Here is a 24,645-nt window from a genome sequence, read left to right as displayed (position 1 = left end):
CCACGCCAACTTAAGTCCAAGCCCTTGAGTGCTGCAGAGGCAGCCAGTATAGTTGTTCAATCACCATCGACCAGTGATGTTGGCTCATCGCAAGAAAGCAGCAGCAATGTCCCTCAATCAACACAGGTTGTTGTAGCTCATCTGACGAGTGTTGAACAACCACAGCCGCAACAACAATCACATGTGCAAGTACAAGCCCAAGTACATGTGGAAGGAGAGGCAGCGCAAGGAGATGCGCAAGCAGAGGTGCATGGAGGGTCACAAGTGCCCACAATAGTTGTTCCTCCCGAAGTAGGGGCACATCAGGAAATCGACAATCAAGGCGAGGTATCATTTGAGGAAGCCACTCCTCCTGCTGATCCTTCATTGTCTTCCACAACCCTAGCAAGGAAGAGATCAAGGGTGGTGTCTACATCCTCTTCAAGCACACCTCCTTCTGATGATACGGATCAAACTTGGGAACCAGCACCACAGCCGTCTGAGAGTGAGGCACACCATGATCCAACAAAGGTACTTAAGCGTAAAAGGAAGCTCGTCCAAAGTCTCAGACTTATGGAGTGTGATGAGGCTCAACAAGAAGTGGCGGATACTGCTGCTGATGAAGACTCTGCCAACGACGACCCAGTCATCATAAAGGTCACTGCAGCCCCAGCGGGCATGCAGCAAACAGACATTTTGACCCTAGCCCGAAGAGCTGCTGCGCGTGATGATGATGATGATGATGTTGTCGATGAGGAGGCAGTGGAAACACCACAATCATTGGAGTTAAGTAGTACACCAACTCGTCCCGCTTCCATATTTCTTTCTGGCAAGAAGAGACCTGCGTCAACCTCGACCTTAATTAGTGGCGGTGAAAGTGGAAAACGTACAAAAGTTGGGCAATCCAGATCCTCCACTTCATCTGGCATTAGCTTCATGACCACCACCACCAGTATCGCCGCCTCCTCCAGGTCCCACAGACACTTCAAGTCCCCAGTTTGGGACTTCTTTACTGTTTGTCCCAAAAATCCAAAGTTTGCCATTTGTACCCTTTGTAAGCTTGCAGTTAGTCGTGGTAAGTCAGGTACCAACTATGGTACCGGCGGCCAGAGTGGTCATCTTGAGAGAAAGCACGCTGTCCAATGGTTTGCGCACCTAGCTGCGATCAAGAAAGGCCAAAATCAAGGAAACGTTGATGTTTCATCTGATGTTGACGAGCAGGAAGAAGACGTGTCAAACACTTCCCTTACACCCAGTACCCCTGTCAGCAGCACACCCAATGTGAGGCACACTAAGAGTGTTGGAGCGAGTGAGACACCAACGCACAAAAGTTCACCAGCGAGCAAAATTGGGTCAACGAAGTCATTATCAGCCCGTAAATGCTTGGTCCAGGCCAACATTAGAACAATGCTTACTTCAGACGTGCCATATGAACGCAACCACCCACTGACGCGTCTGTATAACACTAAGCTGGCTAAAATGCTAGCTGTGGACCTTCTACCTTTTTCTTTTGTAGAAGCGGTAGGTTTTCTTGAATTAGTTGCAACGCTCTGCCCTAAATGGAAGGTTCCGAGCCGGTTCTATTTTGCCCGAGTTGCGGTTCCAGCACTACATGAAGATGTGCTGCAGGCGATTGGGGCAGCTTTGCAGAAGAGTGCTGTTCACACAATACATCTGACAACAGACATGTGGACCAGTGGCCCAGGCGATGATTACATGTGCATCACTGCACACTGGGTCTCTTTTTCAGGTGTTATAGCAAAGCTAAACGCAGGTGTTGACCCGGACCAAGTTTTCAAAGCTGCTCGGAAACATGCAACACTAGCCATGTTTGGCTTGGAGAAAAGTCACACAGCAGAAAACCTTTTGGAAGAGTTTAACAAAAAGGTCTTGACAATGCTATCCCCCCTAAAACGCAAGATTGGTTATGTTTCCACGGATAATGGCGCCAATGTAGTTAAGGCCATGTCGAAGGGTGACCATGTTAGAGTGCCGTGTTTGGCGCACTGTATCAACCTGGTAGTTCAAAAATTCTTGAGTGATAAAGAGAGTCCAGCGTTCGAGGTAATGGCCACCTGCCGCAAAATGTGCAACCATTTCAGCCATTCTTTTAAGGCCCGGAAGCATCTGCGGAGACTGCTACTTGAACGTGGAATGCCAGTGAAAGCACTCATCCAGGAGGTGGCAACACGTTGGAACTCAACCTTCTACATGCTTGAGCGTCTGTATGAGCAGTATACGGTACTCGATTACTATTTCTTGACAGAGGCTACATCTCAGAAGGAGGACCTGCGGATGAGTAAGGTGCAATGGGCCATAGTTAAAAGCCTGACAGACATGCTTCGTCCTTTTGAGTTCTTCACGCGTGCAGTCAGCCAGGAGGACTGTAATTTGGGAAAAGCTATCCCATTGTTGTGCATACTGGAGCACCAACTGATGGCGGTTTCTTCTGAGTTTCAAAAAGATGAAAAAAAAAAAACCCATTTCATTTTGTCTGAGAAATTATTACATCGCCTACGTGGTGATGAACGTCTTAAAAACATCAACTCAGATCAGCATTACATTTGTGCTACTATTCTGGATCCACGCTACAAAAAGGCGCTGGCAGACAACGCATTCTTTCCTTTCGCTAATGCAGATGTTCAAAAGTACAAACATTGGTTAGCCTGGTCAGCCAAGAGGTTTGAAAAAGAACGGCAGGTTATTGAAGGAGAAGCCAGTACATCAGCATCAGCATCAGCAGGCCATCCGCAGTCACAAGAATCCACTTCTGCACCTGTGGCTGGGGCACAAGTGACCTCTCAGCCGTTAAAGACACCGGCAACTGGATCATCTGCACCACACACAATGACAACACTAACAGTGGCTGGGGAGGAGGATTGGCTAAGTTTGATGGGGTATGGGTCTCGAAAAAATGTCACACCCAGCACAGCAAAAAGTAAGCAAAGTGGAGGAACAGTTGATGACCTTGAGTCGATGGTGCAGGACTATCTGAATGACTCAACAGTGGTCTTTCTTAATGAGGAGCCATTGCAGTATTGGCATGGCAAAAAACAATTGTGGCCACAGCTCTACAACCTGGCTATAAACTATTTGTCTTGCCCACTCGCAAGTGTGTCTTCTGAACGTGTTTTCAGTGCTGCTGGTGGCATTGTAACTCCCAAACGGAGCCGCCTCTCGCCCAAAAATGTGGAGCGGCTGACAATGATCAAGATGAATCAGCACCTCATACCACCAGATTACAAAGTACGAGAAAGCACGCCGCATGAAGACGAGGAGGACAGCAACGTAGATGAGGGGATTTTTTCTCTGTTCGGTGCCACTGACCTCATCCAGCCTGAATTCGCAGAGTATGATGACGAAATCTTGTTCTTATTCCCTGACACCGAGCCCTGAAAATGAGACAATCAATCAAGAACTTTCTTTTTCGTCCTTATTCACTTTTATTCCTGTGTGCTTTGTGTCTCTCTTTCTTTGTTTTGCACAGTTAATTTAATTCAAACTTTAATCACCTAATCCCAAAAACAAGACCATCATCAGAACTGTCTTCACTTGTTTGCTTATTGATTTGAAGGTGCCGCAGTCTACATTCCTCAGGTTCACAAGTTCTGAAGAACATGCTCCTCTATCCTCCTCCTCCAGACTGCGATTTCCCTCCAAGCAGAGTGCTGGATTACGCACAATGAAGAAAGACTCAGCACTTGTGGGGGTGTTGTACTTCTTTGCGGGTGAGTTGACGGTTTTGGGCCCATTGCTGTGAAGCTCTAATAATGGACAAAAGTGTTTTGGACCAAATATGAGGTGGAAATTTCTTGCCGTTTTTGCTGACTTGCTTGCCTTTGAGGTGCTCTTTGGCGGGGTTCCGGGGGTTTGTGTGTAATTTTTGGTGTCTGTCGAAGCACTGCTGCGACAGTCTAATCTTGATTGCATTTGCTTTTCAGGAAATCCGTGGTGGAAAACAGGAGTTATGATGATTGATGATGATGACGACCTAGCTGCACAGCGCCGCGTTTGGACCGAAGGCCGAGAGACATTGTAAGTATGAGATTTAGCTTTTCCGCTGTTTGGGGGTGTTGTGTCGGGGGTTTTTTTGCGGGTGGGTTGGCGGGTCTTGCCTGGGGCATTCCTGGGAAGGTCTAATACCGGATACAAGTGTTTTGGACAAAATCCATAAGGAACAGCCTTTTTTTTTGCCATTTCTTCAGACATCTTGCTCAATGTAGCGTTTTGGGGGGCTTCCTGCTGTTCGTGGGTGGGTTGCGGCCGGGGTCTCTGTCGAAGCACTGCTGCGACAGTCTAATCTTGATTGCATTTGCTTTTCAGGAAATCCGTGGTGGAAAACAGGAGTTATGATGATTGATGATGACCTAGCTGCACAGCGCGTTACTTTGGACCGAAGGCCGAGAGATATTGTAAGTATGAGATTTTAGCTTTTTCGCTGTTTGGGGGTGTTGCCGCGTGTTTTTTTGCGGGTGGGTTGGCGGGTCTTGGCTGGGGCATTCCTGGGAAGGTCTAATGCCGGATAGAAGTGTTTTGGACAAAATCCTTAAGGAAAAGCCTTTTTTTTGCCATTTCTTCAGACATCTTGCTCAATGTAGCGTTTTGGGGGGCTTCCTGCTGTTCGTGGGTGGGTTGCGGCCGGGGTCTCTGTCGAAGCACTGCTGCGACAGTCTAATCTTGATTGCATTTGCTTTTCAGGAAATCCGTGGTGGAAAACAGGAGTTATGATGATTGATGATGACCTAGCTGCACAGCGCGTTACTTTGGACCGAAGGCCGAGAGATATTGTAAGTATGAGATTTAGCTTTTTCGCTGTTTGGGGGTGTTGCCGCGTGTTTTTTTGCGGGTGGGTTGGCGGGTCTTGGCTGGGGCATTCCTGGGAAGGTCTAATACCGGCTAGAAGTTTGTTGGACAAAATCCATAAGGAAACACCAGTTTTGGCACTTTTTGTAAGTTAGGGTTCGTTAGGGTTAGCCCTAGCAGCAGGATTGCATGTGTTTAGGGGGGTTCTATTGCAACGCGGTTCTGTTGTTGTAGAGCACTGTTGGAGCGATGCTGGCTATGGATACTTTTGCTTGCAGGCAAGTGGTTTGAATACAATCCACGGTCTGTATTTGGGTCTACTGTTACTTTCAAAGTACGTTTTGTAACCATTTTTCTGCTAGGCATCGTTTTTGGAGATATGATTGGGTTCTTCTACATTTTTGCGACTGGCTTTAGTAAGGGTCTTGGTGGGAGCATTGCTGGGAAGGTCAAATTTTGTTCTAAAACACAGTAGTACACCCACCTTGAGGGGAAAGATCCGCTATAATATTTTGGCCATACTTATTGATCCTTAAAAAGGTGACTCAGACAGAGCACGCAATTTCAAAAATATTGTACTGTCTATTAGGGAAATCAAAGTGTCACTTTTTGAACCACACAGCGTACATACCTTTTATTTATTTATCAGTGGTATTGTAATAGCACTTCCTGTTTTCCGTTCAATAATTACAGGCCGGGTTTCAGTCAACATCCGCCAGGCAGGCAGTGGACAGGGTGTCTCTTCTGTCAGTGGTCACCACCACATTGATGGACGAAGCGTCAGCTGGAATGGAGGAGTGCCGCCAATAAGAGGAATTGTTTGCTGCATGCAACTTACTTACCAATTTCAACAGGACAACTCCAACAACATACGCAATACAGATACAGTATCCATTGTTGTCTTTTATTCTATGAGTGTGACTGCATGTGCTTACCTTTAGTTTGTAACCAAAGATTGTCTGTAAACTCTGTATCTTCAATTATTGTTTGTCCATGCTCTGCTTTTTTTTTCTTCTCTCAACAAAACCTACCCAAAAAGAAACCCCCATTCCCATCCATTTTACAAACCCTAACCCTCTTCCCCCGGGCTGTGTTGTTTTGCTTGATGTCTGACTAAAATGACATCAATAATTCCACACACTTGCTGGGGAGGATAAGGTGATAGCAGCAACAGGCTGGTGAAGGAATACGAGGATATCTTCTAGACTTACTCAGCTTCAGTACTATATCTTGTACTAGTAGTAGCCAATGTCAAATAAATTCAACGCAAGTACTAGTTATACTTGCAATACTTTACCATTTGTTAGGCTACATTATGGCACTGTTCTAGTGTACTGTCACCTGCTATTTTCTCGATCGTACCGTAACCGTTGTAATGCTACAGTAAGGAGTACAAACAAGGTTTCGTTTTCTTTTTTTCCATAGGCATGCAACTGCCACTGTGTCACACCACTAGTACCACCGCAATGAGGAAATGTCACCCGCCCAGGAATGACAACGTTAATCCCCATTTCACCTGGAGCCAGCCCTGGGCCTAGCCCTAATTTCTAACACAAATTACAGGTAAGATAAGCGTTTGGTGGGAGGTAGTATAATGGAGTATTATTTCGGAGTAGACAAGAGATTGACGGTTGTACTACTAAAGTCCTACGACTGTTCAGGAAAACAAAGTTACTGTTACACCCCCGCCCCCCACCCACCAGACTGAAAAGCAGTAAAAAACAGGTATGGTCAGATAAAGTTGAAAAATATATTTATTTATCCCTAACAAAATAATCTCCCTCACCCACCCTAACCCCAACGATTGTCTCTGAAACGTCCCAAAACGATCCCAACTCCCAAATCCCACCCCCCAAAAGTCTATAAAAAAAGGGCAAGGGACACTCCACTACTGGAGGGTGCTGGTGCTGGTGCATGATGCGGCATGGGCATCATACTCCTTGCGGAGGGTGGCAAGCTCGGAGCGGAGGCCCTTAACCAAGGTCTTATACCTCAGGACCTCCTGCTCCAGGTTGGACATGCGGACTCGTAGGCGGCGTTGGCGTTCCTTGCAGCTCCTGTGGGGGGCAGCTGGTATTTCGGTTGCTTGGCGGTGGCGGTCGGCTTTCTTAGCCCGGCTCGGTCCCGCTGGCTTAGTCACGGAGGAGGATGCAGTGGTCACAGTCGAAGATGTTGCCCCGCTCGACTGCGTGTCCTCCTCCTCCTCCAGGGCCACCAGCCGCCGATACTCGGCGACTGTGGCCTCCAGCCTCCGTTGCCGGGCCAATCTAGCCTGCTCCCTCCTTGTTGTTGATTTGGAAGGAGCAACTATATGAAGAAAGAAAGACATAGTCTGTAACCAATGCTCCTTATTAATAACACAAAGTGATTGAGCCGAAAGTTGGGTCACAGAGTACAAGTAGCAAATTGAAAGCACAGTACATAACTATTGAGGACAGTATCTATGTAACCTCCCACTTCTGCATCCTTGCTCTAACAGTAGTGGTAGTTTAATGAACTAATCCTACGACCACTATGGACTTCCATTACAGTCGACTATGACAGTACACCAGTCTTATTCTTCTTCTTCTCTCTTGTTTAGGGAAATGGGTACGTTATCTTATGCAAGCCGGCAGAATGACATGGACACAGCACAGTGAAGTTGCACCCGAGAAAAAAAGTTGCACACCATGATGATGGAGACAGACTTGCGTTACTGTACCGGTCCAGTACATGCAGGTGGTGAAGCTATTACTTTTCTATTACGGGTGGCACTGAGAATACTCTGTTACAAGGGCTACTGCTTAATTAATTTACCTTTCACCCTACAGTGCAAATGAGTACTAGAAAAGGAAACTGAAGAAGCTAACTAATTTGATTATCTATCACTTCACATGGGACGTATTTAATGACAGATGAGATGACTTTAGGTGCTTTGCTTAATATTGAGTGAACAGTGATACACCCACACATGAATGACGTACTACAAGTAAACTAAAGTTATTAAGAGAGGTACGGAGTGTCCACCGTAATAACCAGATATATGCTGTGAATGCAAACGCAATACAAAGTACTGCTACTATTCATGGTAGTATTGGACACATTTACAATTTCTTTTCCTTGCCTTCCCTGCACTGGGACGGACGTGCGGGTGCGGTGGTACATGCTCTTCAAGGTAACACTTACTTCACCTGGCGACCATCTACTCTCTCTAGATACACATGTGCTATGTAAGAGTCAGAGAATACCATGCTCCAGGCATCCATTCAGTCAAAGTATACGCACACATACAGTTTCTGTTTCACCCACCCAGGCTGCTGTCCTTCCACCCATCCTTGTTTCATCATTGACCCAGCCATGCACCATACCATATTCTTTCCTTCCCAGCCACCTCTGGGTCCAAGCAAACACATATCGTTCTTCTTTGCCAGCCATCATACAAGTTCGCGTCCCACTTACTTACACCCTTCTTTCGCTTTTCGTTCATCCCATCCATCACCTTCGTCTAAGAACTTATTGGGATTCTTCTCACCAAAAACTTCACAGCTAAGTCGAAGTACATTTCGAGGAGGCTACTACCTGGTTGATTTGTAATTGTAATACACCCGTGCAGAAAGCACACTATGCAGTCTTCAATCTCAATAAGTAAGGAATATATAGCTTACCTGTTTCCGCCACCACCGTTTGATCCCCCACAGGAACGGCCACCAGCTCTTCTAACGCCGCCTCCTCCCCAGAGGCCTCCGAGTCCAAGTCCAACACAGCCACCTCCGCGCTGGCCCCGTCACCAGATGTTACACCTACAAAGTACATTTAAGAAAGTTAGAATACACCACTCACTACTATATAATATTTGGTCTAGGAGAAATGTTAAAAAAACAGAATACAATGTAATAATTTGTGACTGTCTACTCCATAGTAAAAATGTCCCATTTTCCAGGGAAGGCTGTTGTCTTGCTGCACTTTTATGCACAACTGATGAATGCTTGCTTTTGATTTTTAACACGCACCACTTTTTCTCCTAACAGACAGAAGCTTGACTCCTGAGTCCTAAGAACACGACCAGGATCAAGTTCAAACTAGGTGAGAGTTCGGCTCGACCACAAGAAATGTGTCCAATTAATCGTCAGCACTAACCACTTTTCCGTTTACAGTTAAATAGTTTTATGACAAAGTAGATTTTAATAAATGTGTTTACTTTTAATAAAGCTTTTACACTTAAATAGACTCTGTGGTTTTTGTTCCTCTAGACTAGAGTGGATGAGCTAAAGGTTTTGGAATTTTTGCAAGCATGAGTGCCTCTGACACTTCTTGACTGTGCTGTGACTCCGTACTACTCTCTTGTCCTGCGTACGATAATCTAGAGATCATTGGGGATCTATAATCGGTGACTTCGGGAGCTGAATGACTCTGCCACACTATCTAGTCAGTAAGGAGACAGTGCATAGAGGTATTGCTGAATATAATGGGAGTCCAATGGAATTGCCAAATGTCCAATCTTAGTTAGCTACACAGACAGACTAATAAGAATAGTCTAGTAATACCACAGGGAGTCATATTCGAGGCAGGATAAGAATTTATATCCAGTCTACAAGAAGATCAAAGACGATTTAGAAAAAATCGAATGAGGAACGCTAGGAAAAAATAGGTACTGTTTATTAAAATGTAAACTTACTGGGGCCAGCAAAGGAGCCCTCGCCTGCCCGATCCTGGCCTGCATCCTCAGCACCCTCCTCCTGTGTCCTCTTGCCCTTGGGGGGAGCTGATGTACAACATGAAAGAAAGAAAAACCATAAAACATGGATGAGATTTTTCAACCAAATCAAACATTTCAAAAGAACAATAACAACATATTTTGGAAAAATAGCAAATAGATAGACAACTATTCCACGGGATCTATCTCATGTGGTATACTACGTTATTCGTATTGCCTGATTTGCGGAACGTTGACTTAGAAAGTTCCTATGTAACTCAATAAACAGACTACTAAAGAGGTTTGCCTAGGCCTGGCACTGCAGGCAGTAGTGCGCAACACGTGACAGACAAAGTCCATCCTGCTTGCAGATCAGTGAATACTCAAACTATCAATCCACCCGCCACCACCGCCACTATTTCTTCTGATAGCCATGTGACTGTCTAAAGGAAGGACACTGGACTTCAGTCTGTTGGGGCTGATTTATAAGTCCCTTGCGGAAGTTGCGGCTGATTTTCCTCCATTGTTGCGTGCCTTTTCTGACGCAGCGGCAGAACAAAAGACTCGCCATGGTGTTGGTGCGGCGTATATATTAAAAAAAAAAACACATATGGGCATATGGGCGATGCATCACGTTGTAAAGCCCTGCGCCATCAGGGGGCGTTCCGGCGCAAGGGAGGGCGTACCTGCGCAGGAACGAATCCTAAAAGTGGCTGAGGGAAATCTACAAGATGTCAATCAGTCATTTTTAGGACAATGATGCATGACTCAAACCCTGCGCGCTTGAAGCCGACGTACGGCTTGATGCAGCATTGGGGAGATAGGGTACCCCAGAGCATTGCTGGAGCTGCGCCATCGTTGGCACGCAACTCCAGCAATGCGCTGCCTTTACGGCACAGATGCGTAAGGCTTCTGTGACGTTTTGGGCCAATGGGTGGTGGTGGCATGGCACACAATTACTGCCGCATCCCTGCTACTTTGCAGGGATGCGCCGGTAATTGAAAATATGACCCTTACTGTCTAGCATTACGCAGTTCTTTTCTTTACAGTACACTCATACATAATTTCTCAGGCCAATGAAATGCTTCTGAACACAACATACAAAACAAAGAAGCATAGTAGCAAGCAAGGCTACTGAGAAGGAGAGCAGTGCACCTGAAAATGAAATGCATAGAAGATTTTGAAATATAATTTACCTCAATGTAATCGGCAGCATTATTGCTCTTGGTAAAGAACAAAGATTTGCAAATAACAGAGCAGGATAAAACAGAGTAGTAAATGTACTACTACTACTACTCACCAAGCCCGGGGACCTCTACGCCGAGCGCGTCCAGCAAGTCCCGCTCCCGGTCCATGACATCGGTCCAGCGGTGGGTGGCCTGGTTATATGTGCGCCGGACCCCAGAGATCTTGTACATGGCCCGGCACACCTTCTCCCACCGCTGGCGGCGCTCCCGGATGCCATAGCCGGTCGCGATCTTGCCGCCTCCCAGGATCGTCTTGGGGAGGCGGCGCTGGACATGGAAGATCAGTGCCGCCACTTCCTCCGCGCTGAAGATCTCCCTCGGGACCACTTGCTCCCCCCTTAAACGCCCGCACGGGAGCCGGGCACGGGGTGCGGGACCCTTCCCCTTCTCAGGGTGCTTCCCGGCTCCCTTTACCATGGTCTGGGCAGAAATAAACTTAAATGATAAAGAAGAAATAGAATAGTGAAGAAGAAAAGAAAAGAGTTTAAAAAAGTAGTTTAAAAGTAAATAAAAGCTGCAGAAAACACAAAAATATAGAGCTAGAAAAATAGAGGGTTAGATAATAAGTAAAATTAGATCAAAAAAACTTCAAACAAGCAAAGGATGGCAGAGATTGAGAGAGGATACAGAAAGCATGCCCAGAACCATAGCAATGAATGAGAAACAAGATGGCCGCGCCCGTTCACGACCACGTGGGTAAGTTCGCGCGAGATTTTCCTTGCGAGTACGCGCGAAATTGTACTAGCGAGCAGCACACTTTGCGAGATTACACATAGCGGGCGGAAACGGAATTACGTCACGCCAACAAGATGGCCGCGCCCGTGTACGACCGATAGGGTAACTTGGCAAACGAATAGCTAGAAGCGCCTCGCGAACACGCGCAAGATCACGCGAACATACACGTCGCAACAAAAACAATTTTGTATTCGCACGTATTCGCGGCTTCCGAAATCGATCTCGCACGGATTCGCGCCCCAAATAACGCGCGAAATTGCAAAAAAAACGATTTTAGCTAAAATGAAAGCAATGAGCAGGTGCAAAAGTTCAAACTTAACATTAGTAACATTCAAGGTAGTGCTTCCTGATGGGCCCCTCCAGAGTTTGCAACAATTCTATGACCCTGCTATGACCCAAACAGCAGGCTCATAGAATAGCACCATAAAGGTCCTGTAAAAAAAAAATTTCACTGCAACAAAAAGCAAATTACAGATAAGGAAGGAAGCAGGTGCCAGCCAGACTGGAACTTTCAAAATTACTGACACATTAATGAAACACAAATTAATTGATGGCAGTTGAAGAAGGGCAGGTGTGCTAGCTTTTTTCAACCACCATAATCTACAGTAATAAATAAACCTAATAGGTGCCTGTGAGGATGTACTAGAGGGTGGCATGGGTGTCCCAGAGGGTGGCAGTGGTGAAACAGAGGGTGCTGTGAACCTGTGATGATAAACCAGACGTAGAAACAACATAGTCGCGGCCGTTGCAAGCCGAAAAGTAAGTTCGCAATTGCGAACTTGTCCCAAAATCGGCGCGAACACGCGCCAACACAAAAAACGGAAAAATCCGCAAATCCGCTAGAGTTCGCGGATCTTCGCGGATTGCGAATCCGTAAATACGCAAGTTCGCGGATTGCCAATCCGCAAAATCCGCCCATGCTTATGGAGCTATACCTACACTATACATCAGATAAAGTAAAGTTGGCTCCTTTGCTGTTGTGGGTCAGTGTGTGGCTTCACCCTGATGCCTGTCTTTGCAGGGATATTATCACCAACTGTCTTAGTTTGGACAAGGGCTGTACAGTTCCATGGCTAGACTACATTTCAAAACCTCTTGCACGATGGGATTATCTGCCTTCTTCACGGCCCCTCAAGTATTTAGAGGGATGATGAACTAAGGGTCAAGAGCCATTTTTCATAGCTCTGCAAGACTAAGAGGTTTTATATTGAATTAAGTTAATGCTCTGTGACTACAGGTTTTTAGTGCCTGCTGAATCTGAAGTGTACCTGACTCTAGATCTTACACACTGGGAGAGGCCTCTCCTCATCTGCTTTGGGGCAGGAGCGGTCTGGCGGCTTTTGTGCTTTTGAGAAGAATGCAGCGCTTTGTAGGGTTCTGCCCCACTTTGGCGATGGGACAGTTTGGCAGACCAAACCATGTTACATCTATTGTTTTTCTGCACATTTTTTAATCCTCTGTTTCGGTACTTTCTTAAACCCTTACTAAATCCCTTAGGGCACCGGAAATGGAGAGAAGCACTATTTCACTTTCATTGCGTCCTCCTTGCCACATGCTAGATGCGTCATATTTACAGTATGACGCATCATGTCGCAAGGAGTTACAGATCAAGTCAGTATTTCTGATGTATTTGTAGGCGCAAAAATGACGCATTTTGTGTGTCACGAAAGTGAGGTAACTCCATCAAGGGATCATTACACATGAGCAAGTCCCATGTGAAATGTGCCTGCGTTAGTCTTTCGCCTGCTGGCGTACAATATTGAAACATTTGCATCCTAGTAGTGACACAGTGAAATCTCATAGATTTCACTGCATCACTTCTATGAGGCTTACTTGCGCCAGAACGCCCACCCTGCATACATTATACCTGGTGCAGGTATAATGTGGCACAGGGGTTTACAAAGTGACGCATCTATCTAGATGCGTCACTTTGTAAATATGACACTACATGGCGCATTTTTTACCCTGCTGGTGCATTACAAAGAGTGACGCACCAGCAGCGCAAAAGTGACGCAAGGGCTCATAAATAAGTCCCTAAGTGTTCTTTCTGAGGTAGGGTCCTCATTTTCAAGGGTAGTTTCTTGAGAGTGCATTGTGTTCCCTCGCCCATCCGATATATACTAGAGCTGAAACCTCTCTTAGGTTTCTTTTAAAAAGACTCACCTCGAGTTCAGCCCAGTCGCTCCACTCTGAGTTATAGTACAAGTCACGGCATTTGATGCGGACAGATTTCAACTTTCCAGGGACTGTCACGTGCTGCCCTTCCAGCGTCAGGTTAGTCTGAAAAAGTGTCAATGGCACAGAATAAATTTTCAGTTTCCAACATGGCCGCCACCCCTCTACGGCAGGGGTGTCCAGTGTAGTTCAAATGGCTTACATACTGAGCTCCATCTGCATTACATGTGTATCCTGACAATCTGGCATTGATGTAGCCCCCTTCGGCCGGCACAGGACACCCCTCTCTGGAATCATGCCTAGGTGTCTATAAGGTCCTGTATCCAGATGTGAGGTATGGTAGCACATCAAGACCCAGATTTACTAATGCTTTGCGCCTGGTTTGCATCACAAAAAAATATAAACCTAGTGCAAATTCCTATAGACTAATATTCATAGACGAGCTGAATCTCTTCTAGGCAGACATAACGAGGAGAAATGTTTTAATTTCTCCATATTTTCCAACTTTGCATGTGTCCATAATTGTAAAGCACAGATGTAAAGTGGAAAAAGTCTTACAGGATAGTTTTTCTGCTGGAAGGGTCCCCTTTCAGTATAAAACCTATGCATTAGAGACAGCACACACACTTGCACTATGGCACTAGCATATATGCGTTGGTGCATTGAAGCTAGACGTGGTCCAGAACTGGCAGGATGGAAAAATGCAACATATAGTAGATATGGGAATTTTTTTTCTCCCTTTGATACAAGGCAACAGAGCAGCTTTGGTTGCTGTGCTGAATTGCGTCAAATATTAGTAAAGCAGCGCCCAAGATACTGTTGAAGCAATTTTAGTGGATTAAAAGCACACCCGGGCCCACATTTAAGAAGTTGTCACGCAACACAGAGCAGCAACTAGAGCTGCTGCGTTGTCTCAGAGGGAGAGTGCTACTAAGATATGGGAAAGTCCTTCTCCCCCTCTAGTACTGGTACACAGTCAGGCTGCCTAGCACCACACTCACTGGTGTATCGTTGTGCAAAAGTGTCTATATCATGTCTAGCATAGGTTTAGTTCTCGAAGGTAACTTTCCAATAAAATATACTATGCTTAGACAAACTTTCAAACTTTTCCTACATTGTTTTATTTTTTATTTTTCCACTATTCATGTGTTCTGTACAGTGCTAACCTAAGTCTACTATTACTAGTAGGTAAGGTTTTGCATAAAAAACATATATAGTTGCATTGAAACACCCATGTACCTCCCATGCAATGCACCCTTGACTCAAAGTAATGAAAATCACTGCAAAGCCCTGATTTGCGTTACTTTCATATCACACGCAAGAGAAGGTTCTCGACTAGCCAGCAATACAAACAAGTTATTTCAGTATTGGCTATGTGTAAACTGTGCATTCAGCAGCTATGCCACTGGGCTGTAACCCCTGTATGTACAAATGCGATGAAGACTACATGTTACTTGTCATATGTTGTAAATGTAAAAAAAAACAATAAAAACGTTTTTTAAAAAAACACTCTTTATTCAATGTGTAAACACTTGTCTTTTCTGAGATTTATTTAACCAATTTATTATATCTCAGCACATTACCATATAAATTGGGTAAATATTTCTCACGGAGTGGTGTGGCTCACTGGTTAGAGGCGGCAGACCCGTAAGCAGAGGATGGCCCGGGACCAGGGTTCGATTCCCGACGCGGCAGGGTCGTGGACCAGGGTCAGCGGGCTCGATAAATCTCGCCTCGGTGCCTACTCCAGTCAGGGACCACACTCGGCAACTCTGGGCATTAGCTTGCCTCATCTTCACAACGGCCCCCCAGACCGCCGGGGATGCTTGGTCGCACCTTAGAGATACCCATTAGGGACCATCTCTCAGGGTGAGCCAGGACGGGTTCCCCAGCGGTCAAAGCGCGGAGATACTCCTCCGGGAGTTGATTCTAGCGCTATATAAACCCACAATTAATTAATTAATTAATTAATCACAAAAGACAAATATTTACACATTGATCTAAGGATGTGTGCTAATACTGAAATAACTTGTTTGCATCAATAGGTAGTGGGGCCTTTCTCTAGTGTTTTTGATATATTGGTCCCTCATCCAGGGTCTGTAACAGAACGATACCCCATCTAAGATGAAAACATTTCTTGCAGGAAATTTTTCAGTGCGAAACATGTTTTGTGCTGGAAAGTAAATTCCTCCGTTAGTTGCTCGCCTTCGCGTGGTGAGCAACTAACGGAGGAGCACCACCCTTGGACTAAGTTTGACTAGAGTGGGTCTCTCCTTGCCCACAGCCAATTCAAACATGAAATAGGGATAAACTCGTAAACCACCTCGACACAGAACAACAGGTTTTTAAAGAACCTCTTATCTTTACCTGAGGTGAGAAGGTTATGTTACTAGGACTGGTAGAGTCCTGAGGAAGGACGGCGTGACCCTACACGAGGGGCACACAAATACAGCCGAAACATGTCGACCACCTTGCAGTAAGGAGGGGTGTTAGGAGCACATTGCATCTCCCAATCACCACCATCCTTCACATTTTTAACCCTGGCCAGAGGGTCCAGGAATAAAGTCTTAGGCATAGTGACACTTCCGAGCTAGTTTTAACTTGCATCACACTTCACTTTCACTACCGCCGTTCCGAGCTAGTTTTAACTCGCATCACACTGCACTTTCACTTCCGCCATTCCCAACCACTGTGAACTAAATTGTTTCTCTCTGTGTTGTATTGTCTTCTCCCACCCTATTGCTCCACCCTGTGCGTGGCTAGGCCGAGGTGTATTGTAAACAGCCCTATGATGAAGCATGTCACACATTTGTATGAGTGAGGGCAGTATTAGCATACACAGCACGTGCGAACACGAAACATAGAGATTGTATTGCTCCCTACTCCTTCGGGTGTACTACTTAATTGTCATCACCACACCTGTGACACGCTGTCACGCGGTGTTACTGCTCACCTAATTTAGAGATAAGCAGAACAATGGTTGTTTATGTAAATAATATACATTATGAAATACTGCCTCATCAGCCATTCTTTTGTCTTTGGGCACCTGGAGTAATCTGAACTGTCACTCTTGCAGGTGAGAGAGATGGTTAGTTGTTGGCAGCATCATTGGCAGCAATGACGGGGCAATGGGTGGTGCAAGCTGCAGGGCTGGGATGCTGATATCAATGTTACATCACCCAAATCATAGGGATTGTGAAAAATCTGAATGTGAAGCATCAGACCGAGAACAAGTTTAGCAAATGAGCCGCGCCCATTCAGCAGGGGAGTGGTAAGGATGTGGTAGGTAGCGGAAGGTGCATTTTGGAGCACACTGTCACAAATACATTGTGCTAGTGCACTGTCATTTACAGACAGCACTTATTTTAGAAATTACAAAATCCTCTTACTTTGTAATCAGAGAGTGAAAAATAAACACCAACCTCCTCCTTAAACAGATAAGCAGAATTTTGTTAGAAGACGTAGCCTGACATTTGACCTCTGTCTGTGAACACAGCAAACATGACAAGAACCGGCATGTGTAGGTGTGTGGTGTGACCTTAAGACGTAGGCCCAAATTTACAAAGGTTTGCATTGGGTTTGTGTTACTTTTTTAATGCAGACCTGACGCAAAACCTTTTTGGGGGATTTATAAACCAATGCAAATTTGCGTTGGTTTATAGGTAAAAGTAATGCGAACCAGAGCAAAGCACTGCTCTGCGCTACTCAGCGCCAAGAAGGCGTTTCATGGGTGCTACATTGGCGTTCCTGTGCTACCACCCATGGTACAATGGTAATCAGGGTTTTGTGCAGAGAATGAACCCCATTTGAAAGCAGGCGTTAAAATGGAGAAATACTTTAATTTTGCCTTTCTTTCTGACTTTGCACACATGGAATGTAGAAAAAGCTTCAAAGGTAGTCTGGACATAGTATTTTGTATTGTAAGGGCACCCTTCGTGTGCAAAACCTATGCTAGACTCAAGCAGACACCTTTGCACTATGGTGCGAACGTGTGCGCATGGCGTTCGGCAGCCTGATTACGCACTGGCGCTAGAGAGAGAGCAGGATAGTGCCACATCTTTGTAGATATGTCACTTTCCTGCTCTGTCCCTGTCACATAACACATCATAACAACTTTGGAAGCTGCATTGCATGATAGCAGTGCCGGCTTTTGGGCGGTGCAAGCGGTGCCACCGCACCGGGTGCCAAGGTCAGGGGGGCGCCATTTGTGCTCTGAAATCGGCGCCAGTCGCATTGCCCAAAAGCCTGCACGGTTGAACACCGTTGTCCCTCTTTCTTTTCCACAATGTTAATCTTTGCATAAATAGAAGAGAGATAACAAACAGTGTTAAACAGACCAGGAGGTTTTTTATACCCACCCATACGCTGCAGTGAAATCTTTGCTTTGCTTATGAGTCAGAAAATAAATAAAAGGCTTTGCGTGTACGTTCCTGGATTTCATTTAATTGATCTGGGCACATACAGCCGAGCTCCGCTCTCTACTGGCACCATCACTATGTCTTCTAGCCGCCTTGATTACCATAGATATTCTACGCCAGCTCAATTTTGTGTAATTCACTTTCAGTTCGTGAATTGAAACAAAGTAAGTTGCAGGCAGGGCCAGCTCTGTGGCAGTGCAACATATATTATGGTTTTAGTGCACCTGCTGCATTCTTTGCTTCCAGCAATTATCTGTCAACAATAAATATGTCAGGATAACTCCAGTGATTAGTGTTCTTCTTAGAGAGAGATGGCGCTTTGTCAAGTGGAAGTTTTGATTAATGGTAAGTGTTGGAACCTGGGATGTCAGGACACCTAGGGTAGCCTGGCCTAGGGTAAGACATAAATTCCAGAGGCACAAGTGTGAAGGTTGCAAACCACCCAGCAGTAAATCCACGCAATAACACACAAAAATGACACTACACCAAAATATGGGAAAATATGAGCTGGTTTATAAAAATAATATCTCTGATCTTTTGTTTTCAGAAACACAACTTAATTCATTACAGCTTGTCAGGACATAAATCACATTACTATCGAAATTGTTAAATCATATCAATACTCAGCTTCAACAGCACATTCTTTTACATTAAACTCCACTTTACTGGTTTTGGCTTCATCACAGCGTCTAAACCTTTAATCACAACAAGAGCGCACACCCAGCGAGAAGTGTAAGAATTACACAAGTTGTATGTTACCACCCGTGTGCTGTATGAGGAACTTATTACTTCCCTCAAACCAAAGGTACTTCAACACCACATTAGTAGATGCTTCTTCTAATAACAATTGTTGAATGGTTACTTCACTTGTTTCTTTCCTTGACCCCCCCTGCAAAGGAAATCAGGCATCACACTCCACAGTATTGCTAGGGTTACTGACTTGACAACTCGCCCTGCCCTAATGACCAATGAGGCTTTCCTGTGCAGTGCTCGAGTACATTGGGTGAATTCCCAGTCTCAATGTCCTCAATTAGTCAACTCTGCCCCTCGGGTCCACACTAGAGACTTGTGTGGGGAACTCCTAACTGTTGGATCTTCCAGTACTATGATCCAGTCCTTCACCAACCCAGATTCCCACCTTACTTGTGACTCGTTGTGGGTATTAGCTTCTGCAGTTGTGGGAAGTCGAAGGTAGCTGGAGCTCACCGCCGATCTCTTGCACACCAGCGTCGCCTCCCTTCCTCACCAGCCAGGCCACTCAGGAGTAGGGCCCGTGCTGAGGAGAGGTCGCGCTGGCCTGATCTCGTCGTTGGGAGCTTTCGTGTCCCGCCGATCCCTCGTCAGGAAGCCTCCGTAGTTTGTAGGGCGACTGCACCCCGGGGCATGCGCAGAGATAAGCGGTTCCGTCGAAGCGCCGCCCCTCTCTACACACTGCGGTCTCCTCACGGGGCCTGCGCGGGGATTAGCGGCTCTGTAGAAGCGCCGCCCCGCTCTAAAACACTGCCGTCTCCTCACGGGGCCTGCGCGGGGATTAGCGGCTCTGTAGCTCTTCCGCCCCAGAGTCACTGCAGCCTCCGGGCGCCCTCTTCCCTCCTCAGCAGGAAGGATTGAACACCCCCGGTTACACTACCAGGGTGAGGGCTGCGAGTCCGGCAGCTCTCTCGTGACGTCCACGTCACCTTCCTCCCGCGCCTCAAGAGGATGAGGCGAACGCCTGACAGCAATCGCAGGTGAGGTGGCAGGTAGTGAAATGGGAAGGACAAAGAGAAAGGAGGGGTGACCAGAACCCTCTGGCACACACCAACCCCTGGGGAGCTGCTAACAGTTCTTGAGCAGTTACCAGTCACAGGACAGAGGCTGGGGACAGGGGGGGGGACACGCTCCTCCAAAGTCTCTCCGACTGGGTAGAGGACTGCGCTCCGCAGCGCTGCAGTCTCCTTCTCCTTTTTACACCCCAATATTCCTTAAAGCTAGGGGTTAGTCAGGCGCCCAGGGTCTCCCTTAACCATACACAGCGGGGACAAGACAAGGATCCCAAAGGAGGAGTAGAGAAGTGAATCAATTAGGCTGCTTCCAAGTCCAGGAGGTCAACCCTTTCACTAGCCTCCCCCCACCTTCCAAGATAGCCTGTCATCCAGCTGACTCTCTCTGGTTAGACAAAATGGCTGTCCAGCATTCCGCCTTTTATAGGCTGACCCTCAGGAGTCCAAAAGGGACCAGAAGGTTCTGGAACGCCCTATACTACTCTATGGGGCAGGTTCTGGGTTTGGCAGTTAGGGCAGTTGGTAGCCACCATTTTGTGGCTCCAACTATTTTCCTGTCAGAACAGGCCTCTAGGCCTGAGGTGAAAAACTATGAGGGGGGAAAAGAACACCTATCCCCTTGACCAACACCTAGAAAAAGTTAGTGGACACAAAAATTATTAAAGGTATGAGGGGCAAAAAGGGGACAAAATAAATAATAAATTTGAGGAACTACGCAAAAAGCCAGACAGGTCTAACAGTAAGGTAGCACAGAGGGTTAAGATGCCTGCTGCAAAAAAATGTGTACCATGCACATCACAAAGAGCATATAATGTAAATAAGTCAGTAGGTTACTGCTTTTGTCAGAGAGATCCTGTTGTTACGTGCAGTTTATAAGTTAAATTCAAGATGTAGAACCTTGAGCAATTAACTGTCATCAAACAGCTGCATGAAAACTGCATGATATAGGTTTTAGCGTTATGATTTTATCCTCAGTGTTTCATTATCCTAATGTTGCAAACTCGGTTCATTTGGACTGAAATCAATTCTTATTATTAAAGATAACTCCCAACCATGGCATTATGTTTTAAATTCTGAGTTTGTGCTTCTCCAGACCAAGCACTCTTGAACTATACTGCCTACAAGTATGGATGACATGACTCCTATTGTAGTCCTCTGTCTTATGTAACATTTTCCAAACACTGATTTACACTCATATAACTAATTCAGTGGGATTGGGGGGCAGTCCACCCCAGGCAGTATGAGTTTTGACGCGGGGGCCTCCCCCGCTCTTACCTGCTGTCTCGGGCGGTAATCCCCCCCCACTCTTCATTTGGCCGCCACAGGGCTGCAAACGCAGTGACCGTCACAGGCGGCCAAAGGGTTAGCTTCACTACTGGATTGATTGTCTCTGTGTAATATGTGTGATGTACGAGGCTCTGACACCCTACACTACTATCAGTGGTGCTATAAAACTAATTTAATGCATCTGTGGGAGAGTAGTTATGGAGACTTGAGGGGCACTGTTGAAGGGTGGTAGTGAGGGAATCCCTGACGGAGGTGGTCATTGGGGGGCGCCAACAAACATTGTCGCACAGGGCGCCACCAGCGCTAAAGCCGGCCCTTTATAAACCTGGGTCTTAGTTTGCTTTCACCTGAAGGTAAAGCTGTGGTGCCTAGACCACCCACCCGTCTAGGCACTATGCTGTTACTGTTCTTTTGTAAACCATCTCTTCTCTCATATTTCTGTCTGCCAATGGAAGAATAACATTCCAAGTTTGCTGCACCTTGTCTTTGATTTGCATGCCCCAGGCTAGTGCGCTGTCATTAAACATTCATTTTAGCTGGCCTTCTGGATGTAAAGCTTATCGGGGCAAATGTGTAGGGCACGTGACCGATAAGCAGGACTACTGGACTTATGAGAGAATGGGGAATGGGTTAGGTGCTGCGATGGACTGAACTGTGCAACGAGAAGACAAATTATTCCCAAGCATTCTCTGGCATTATTATGAACGTTGGCATTGTGTCACGTAGAGTTACTGCCAGGAAATAATTGTGTTACGAAAGGCTGTAAAGACACATTATTCAATGGGTTTTTATTAGAATAAATCAATAAATGTAATCAAATAAACCCCCAAGCTTTAAAAAATGGGTTTAGTCAGAAAACAAACTGTGAGCATTCAGCAAGTACTTGTGAAAAGGTATTTCACTAACAATTAATAATGTTGTCTTCCAAACAAGCGCAGTATTGATATTTTATTAACACAGGGCCGATTCACAAAGGTAAACTTACACTTTTGTGTTGTTATTAAATATGTATCTTTAGGGTCTAACTGGGGTAGACATTATATGGTATTGTTGCACTGTTCATTTATTATGAAGGCTTCCAGGATATTCCTTTTCTGAGGATTGACCATCGCTCAGTCTGAGGCCCTCTTTGATGGGATTTTGGCTTCGGGCAGCACAGCATGGCACCTTGCTGTGCTGCCCTATGCCAAAGTGAAAGGGCAGGAATGCACGGTATTTTTGCAATACGGGGCATTTGTGTCCTTTCTCCCTGCGCAGGTGCAGTTTCGGCAGCCGAGCACCAACATAGGCACGTTTGCACCCGCCGGCAGGATTGTTTTTCCGCAGGAAGGGGCACCTTCCGGCACAGAAGCAATCCAAACAGACATTTTCCTCTTCCTGTGTGTGCTGCAGAATGCTGCACATATAGAAAGAGGAAAGAACAAGGAGGAATAAAGTTATTTCTCCTATGAGGTCAGGGAGGCTTTGTGTGGCTTCATAGAAAGAATTGAGAGCCCTGTGTCATGCATGTACCACTTTAAATGCTGGAAAAGTGATGTAGGGCTCTCATAAATAAGCTGCTCAATTACGAAAGGCGAGCAAAGTTTGTGCTCATTGAAACCTACATCTGTGGACTGCAGTCTGGCGCATAGCCCATCCAGCCAGGTTCTCACCGCAACAGAAAGGCTGTTAATTCTAACCATTTATAAAACATCATCTATAAAAGCCATTATTCAAGGTGGATTCATGGTATTTTTCTGTTTTTTTTTGGTGGCGGGGAGCGTTAGCAAGTAGCATGAACCTAATTCACCCCCTCCTGTCCTACTCACCTTATTGTTGCTGAAGTGCAGGTCAAGGTGGAACAGCAGGGGGAAGTAGGTGTGAGGCCTCGACCAGGAGGATGGATATGTCCAGTTGATTTGAAACTCTCCTGGCTGCAGCCTCTGCATGTGCAGGTTCTCGGGATGCCCGGGCTTGACTGTAGAGGCAAAGCAAGAGGACACGGGTGAGAAGAGACATCACTTATGTGAGGATAAGATATGTTAGGTTCAGTAAGCTGTATACGCTGGAGTCCGATACACCACAAGGGCTGTAATGAAGTTATGAGGTTCTAGCTGGAGACCTTCAATGAAAATATGGGATCCTAGCTGGAGAACTTCAATGAAAATAAGAGGTTCTAGTTGGAGAAGAACAATAAAAATATGAGATTCTAGCTGGGGGACTTCAGTGGAAATATGAGATTCTAGCTGGAGGACTTCAATGAAAATATGAGATTCTAGCTGGAGGACTTCAGTGGAAATGTGAACTTTTAGCTGGAGAACTTCAATGAAAGTATGAAATTTGAGGTCCAAGCTGGAGAACTTCAATGGAAATATGAGGTTCCAGCTGGAGAACTTCAATGGAAATAGAAGGTTCCAGCTGGAGAACTTCAATGGAAATATGAGGTTCCAGCTGGAGAACTTCAATGGAAGTATGAGGTTCCTGCTTTCTATGTGCTTTTCAGCGCTAATGCAGACACCCTGGTGCCGTGGTGCAAGGGTGTCTGTGTTGCATGCAGGATTGTTTTTGTGCATGAAAGCGCACCTTCTTGCACAAACACATGCCTCCGAGACATTTTGCACTTTCTATGTGTGCTGCAGAATACAACACATGCAGAAAGAGGAAAAACAAGGAGAAATAAAGATATTTCTCCTTGTTCCATCCCACCTGGGAAGCATAGCATTTTGATGCATCCCCAGGTGAACCAGTAATGATAAATCTGGGAATGTGGCAAAATCCATGGGTGGATGCGTGAGAATACCCACACGCCACCCATGGAACGCCTCCCAGGGGCAGAGTAGCGCAATGCATCGATTTGCACTGTGTTGCGTTACTCTAGATTTATCAAGCCACTGAGGGCCACTAAAGGAAGCCTTGCTTGTCTTGATAAATCTAACTTAACCGCATCGGTGCGGCGCATTTTCCCGCTGTGCGCTGAAGATTTTAAAAACCCGCGGTTCATGACGAGCTCAGCTCGTCATGAGCGTACGAGAGGTGTACCTCATGACGAGCTCAGCTCATCATCAGCGTCGATGTGGTTAAGAGTTACTTTGGTCTTGCACCCCTTGCATGGCACAAGTGCGATGCAACTCATTAATAAATCCGCCCCTCAGTCTGAAAAAAGTGTCCTGTGTGAGCCTTCACCAGTGCAGGTTTATATTCACAACCATGCGGAACATGCATAAGGCTTATCACGGCAGAGATTCAGGTTAAAGCGAGGACCTGGCGGCCCGCTACAGACAAGACGGAGGTACTGATCTTGAAGTCACTCCGCCAGCAAAAATCCAAACAGCAGAAACACTGGGACAGATTAGTAGGAGTCGACTGCGCAAGACCATGCAAATACCTGAACCAAAACGGGGACAGAGGTGGTCCCTCTTCAGGGGGAGTCAGATCCACAAGTGACAGGGGTCGATGTGTTCTTCCGGGATAGGAGTGAAAGATCAGTTATTCTTTCTTTTCATTTGCGATGAGCCCATTGGTGGTGTTTAAGGCAAGAAGGTAGAAAGTGGGTCTGGTATCGGTAATGCCAAGACAACAAGCTAGGG

At 46.0% G+C, this 24,645-nt stretch overlaps 1 protein-coding gene and 1 long non-coding RNA gene across 2 annotated transcripts in view; one reads left to right on the top strand and one right to left on the bottom strand.

Annotated features, from left to right (window-relative positions):
- The window catches only part of LOC144821570 (uncharacterized), a 245,697-nt gene that overhangs the window by 121,385 nt on the left and 99,667 nt on the right, over nt 1-24,645 (top strand). The gene's annotated exons all lie outside the window — the stretch shown is intronic.
- Nucleotides 1-24,645, bottom strand: part of LOC144821957 (interleukin-12 subunit beta-like) — a 55,062-nt gene that overhangs the window by 12,476 nt on the left and 17,941 nt on the right. The window contains exons 4-5 of the mRNA XM_078679096.1: nt 22,888-23,036; nt 13,600-13,716 (exon numbers count right to left, since the gene is read on the bottom strand). Of these exons, the coding sequence (XP_078535222.1) occupies nt 13,600-13,716; nt 22,888-23,036 (266 nt within the window). The remainder of the gene's footprint in view (nt 1-13,599; nt 13,717-22,887; nt 23,037-24,645) is intronic.

The sequence above is a fragment of the Lissotriton helveticus genome, chromosome 2_2, assembly GCF_964261635.1.
Source record: "Lissotriton helveticus chromosome 2_2, aLisHel1.1, whole genome shotgun sequence".
In the NCBI taxonomy this organism is placed as follows: Eukaryota; Metazoa; Chordata; class Amphibia; order Caudata; family Salamandridae; genus Lissotriton; species Lissotriton helveticus.
This window is presented reverse-complemented; position numbering and strand designations above follow the sequence as displayed.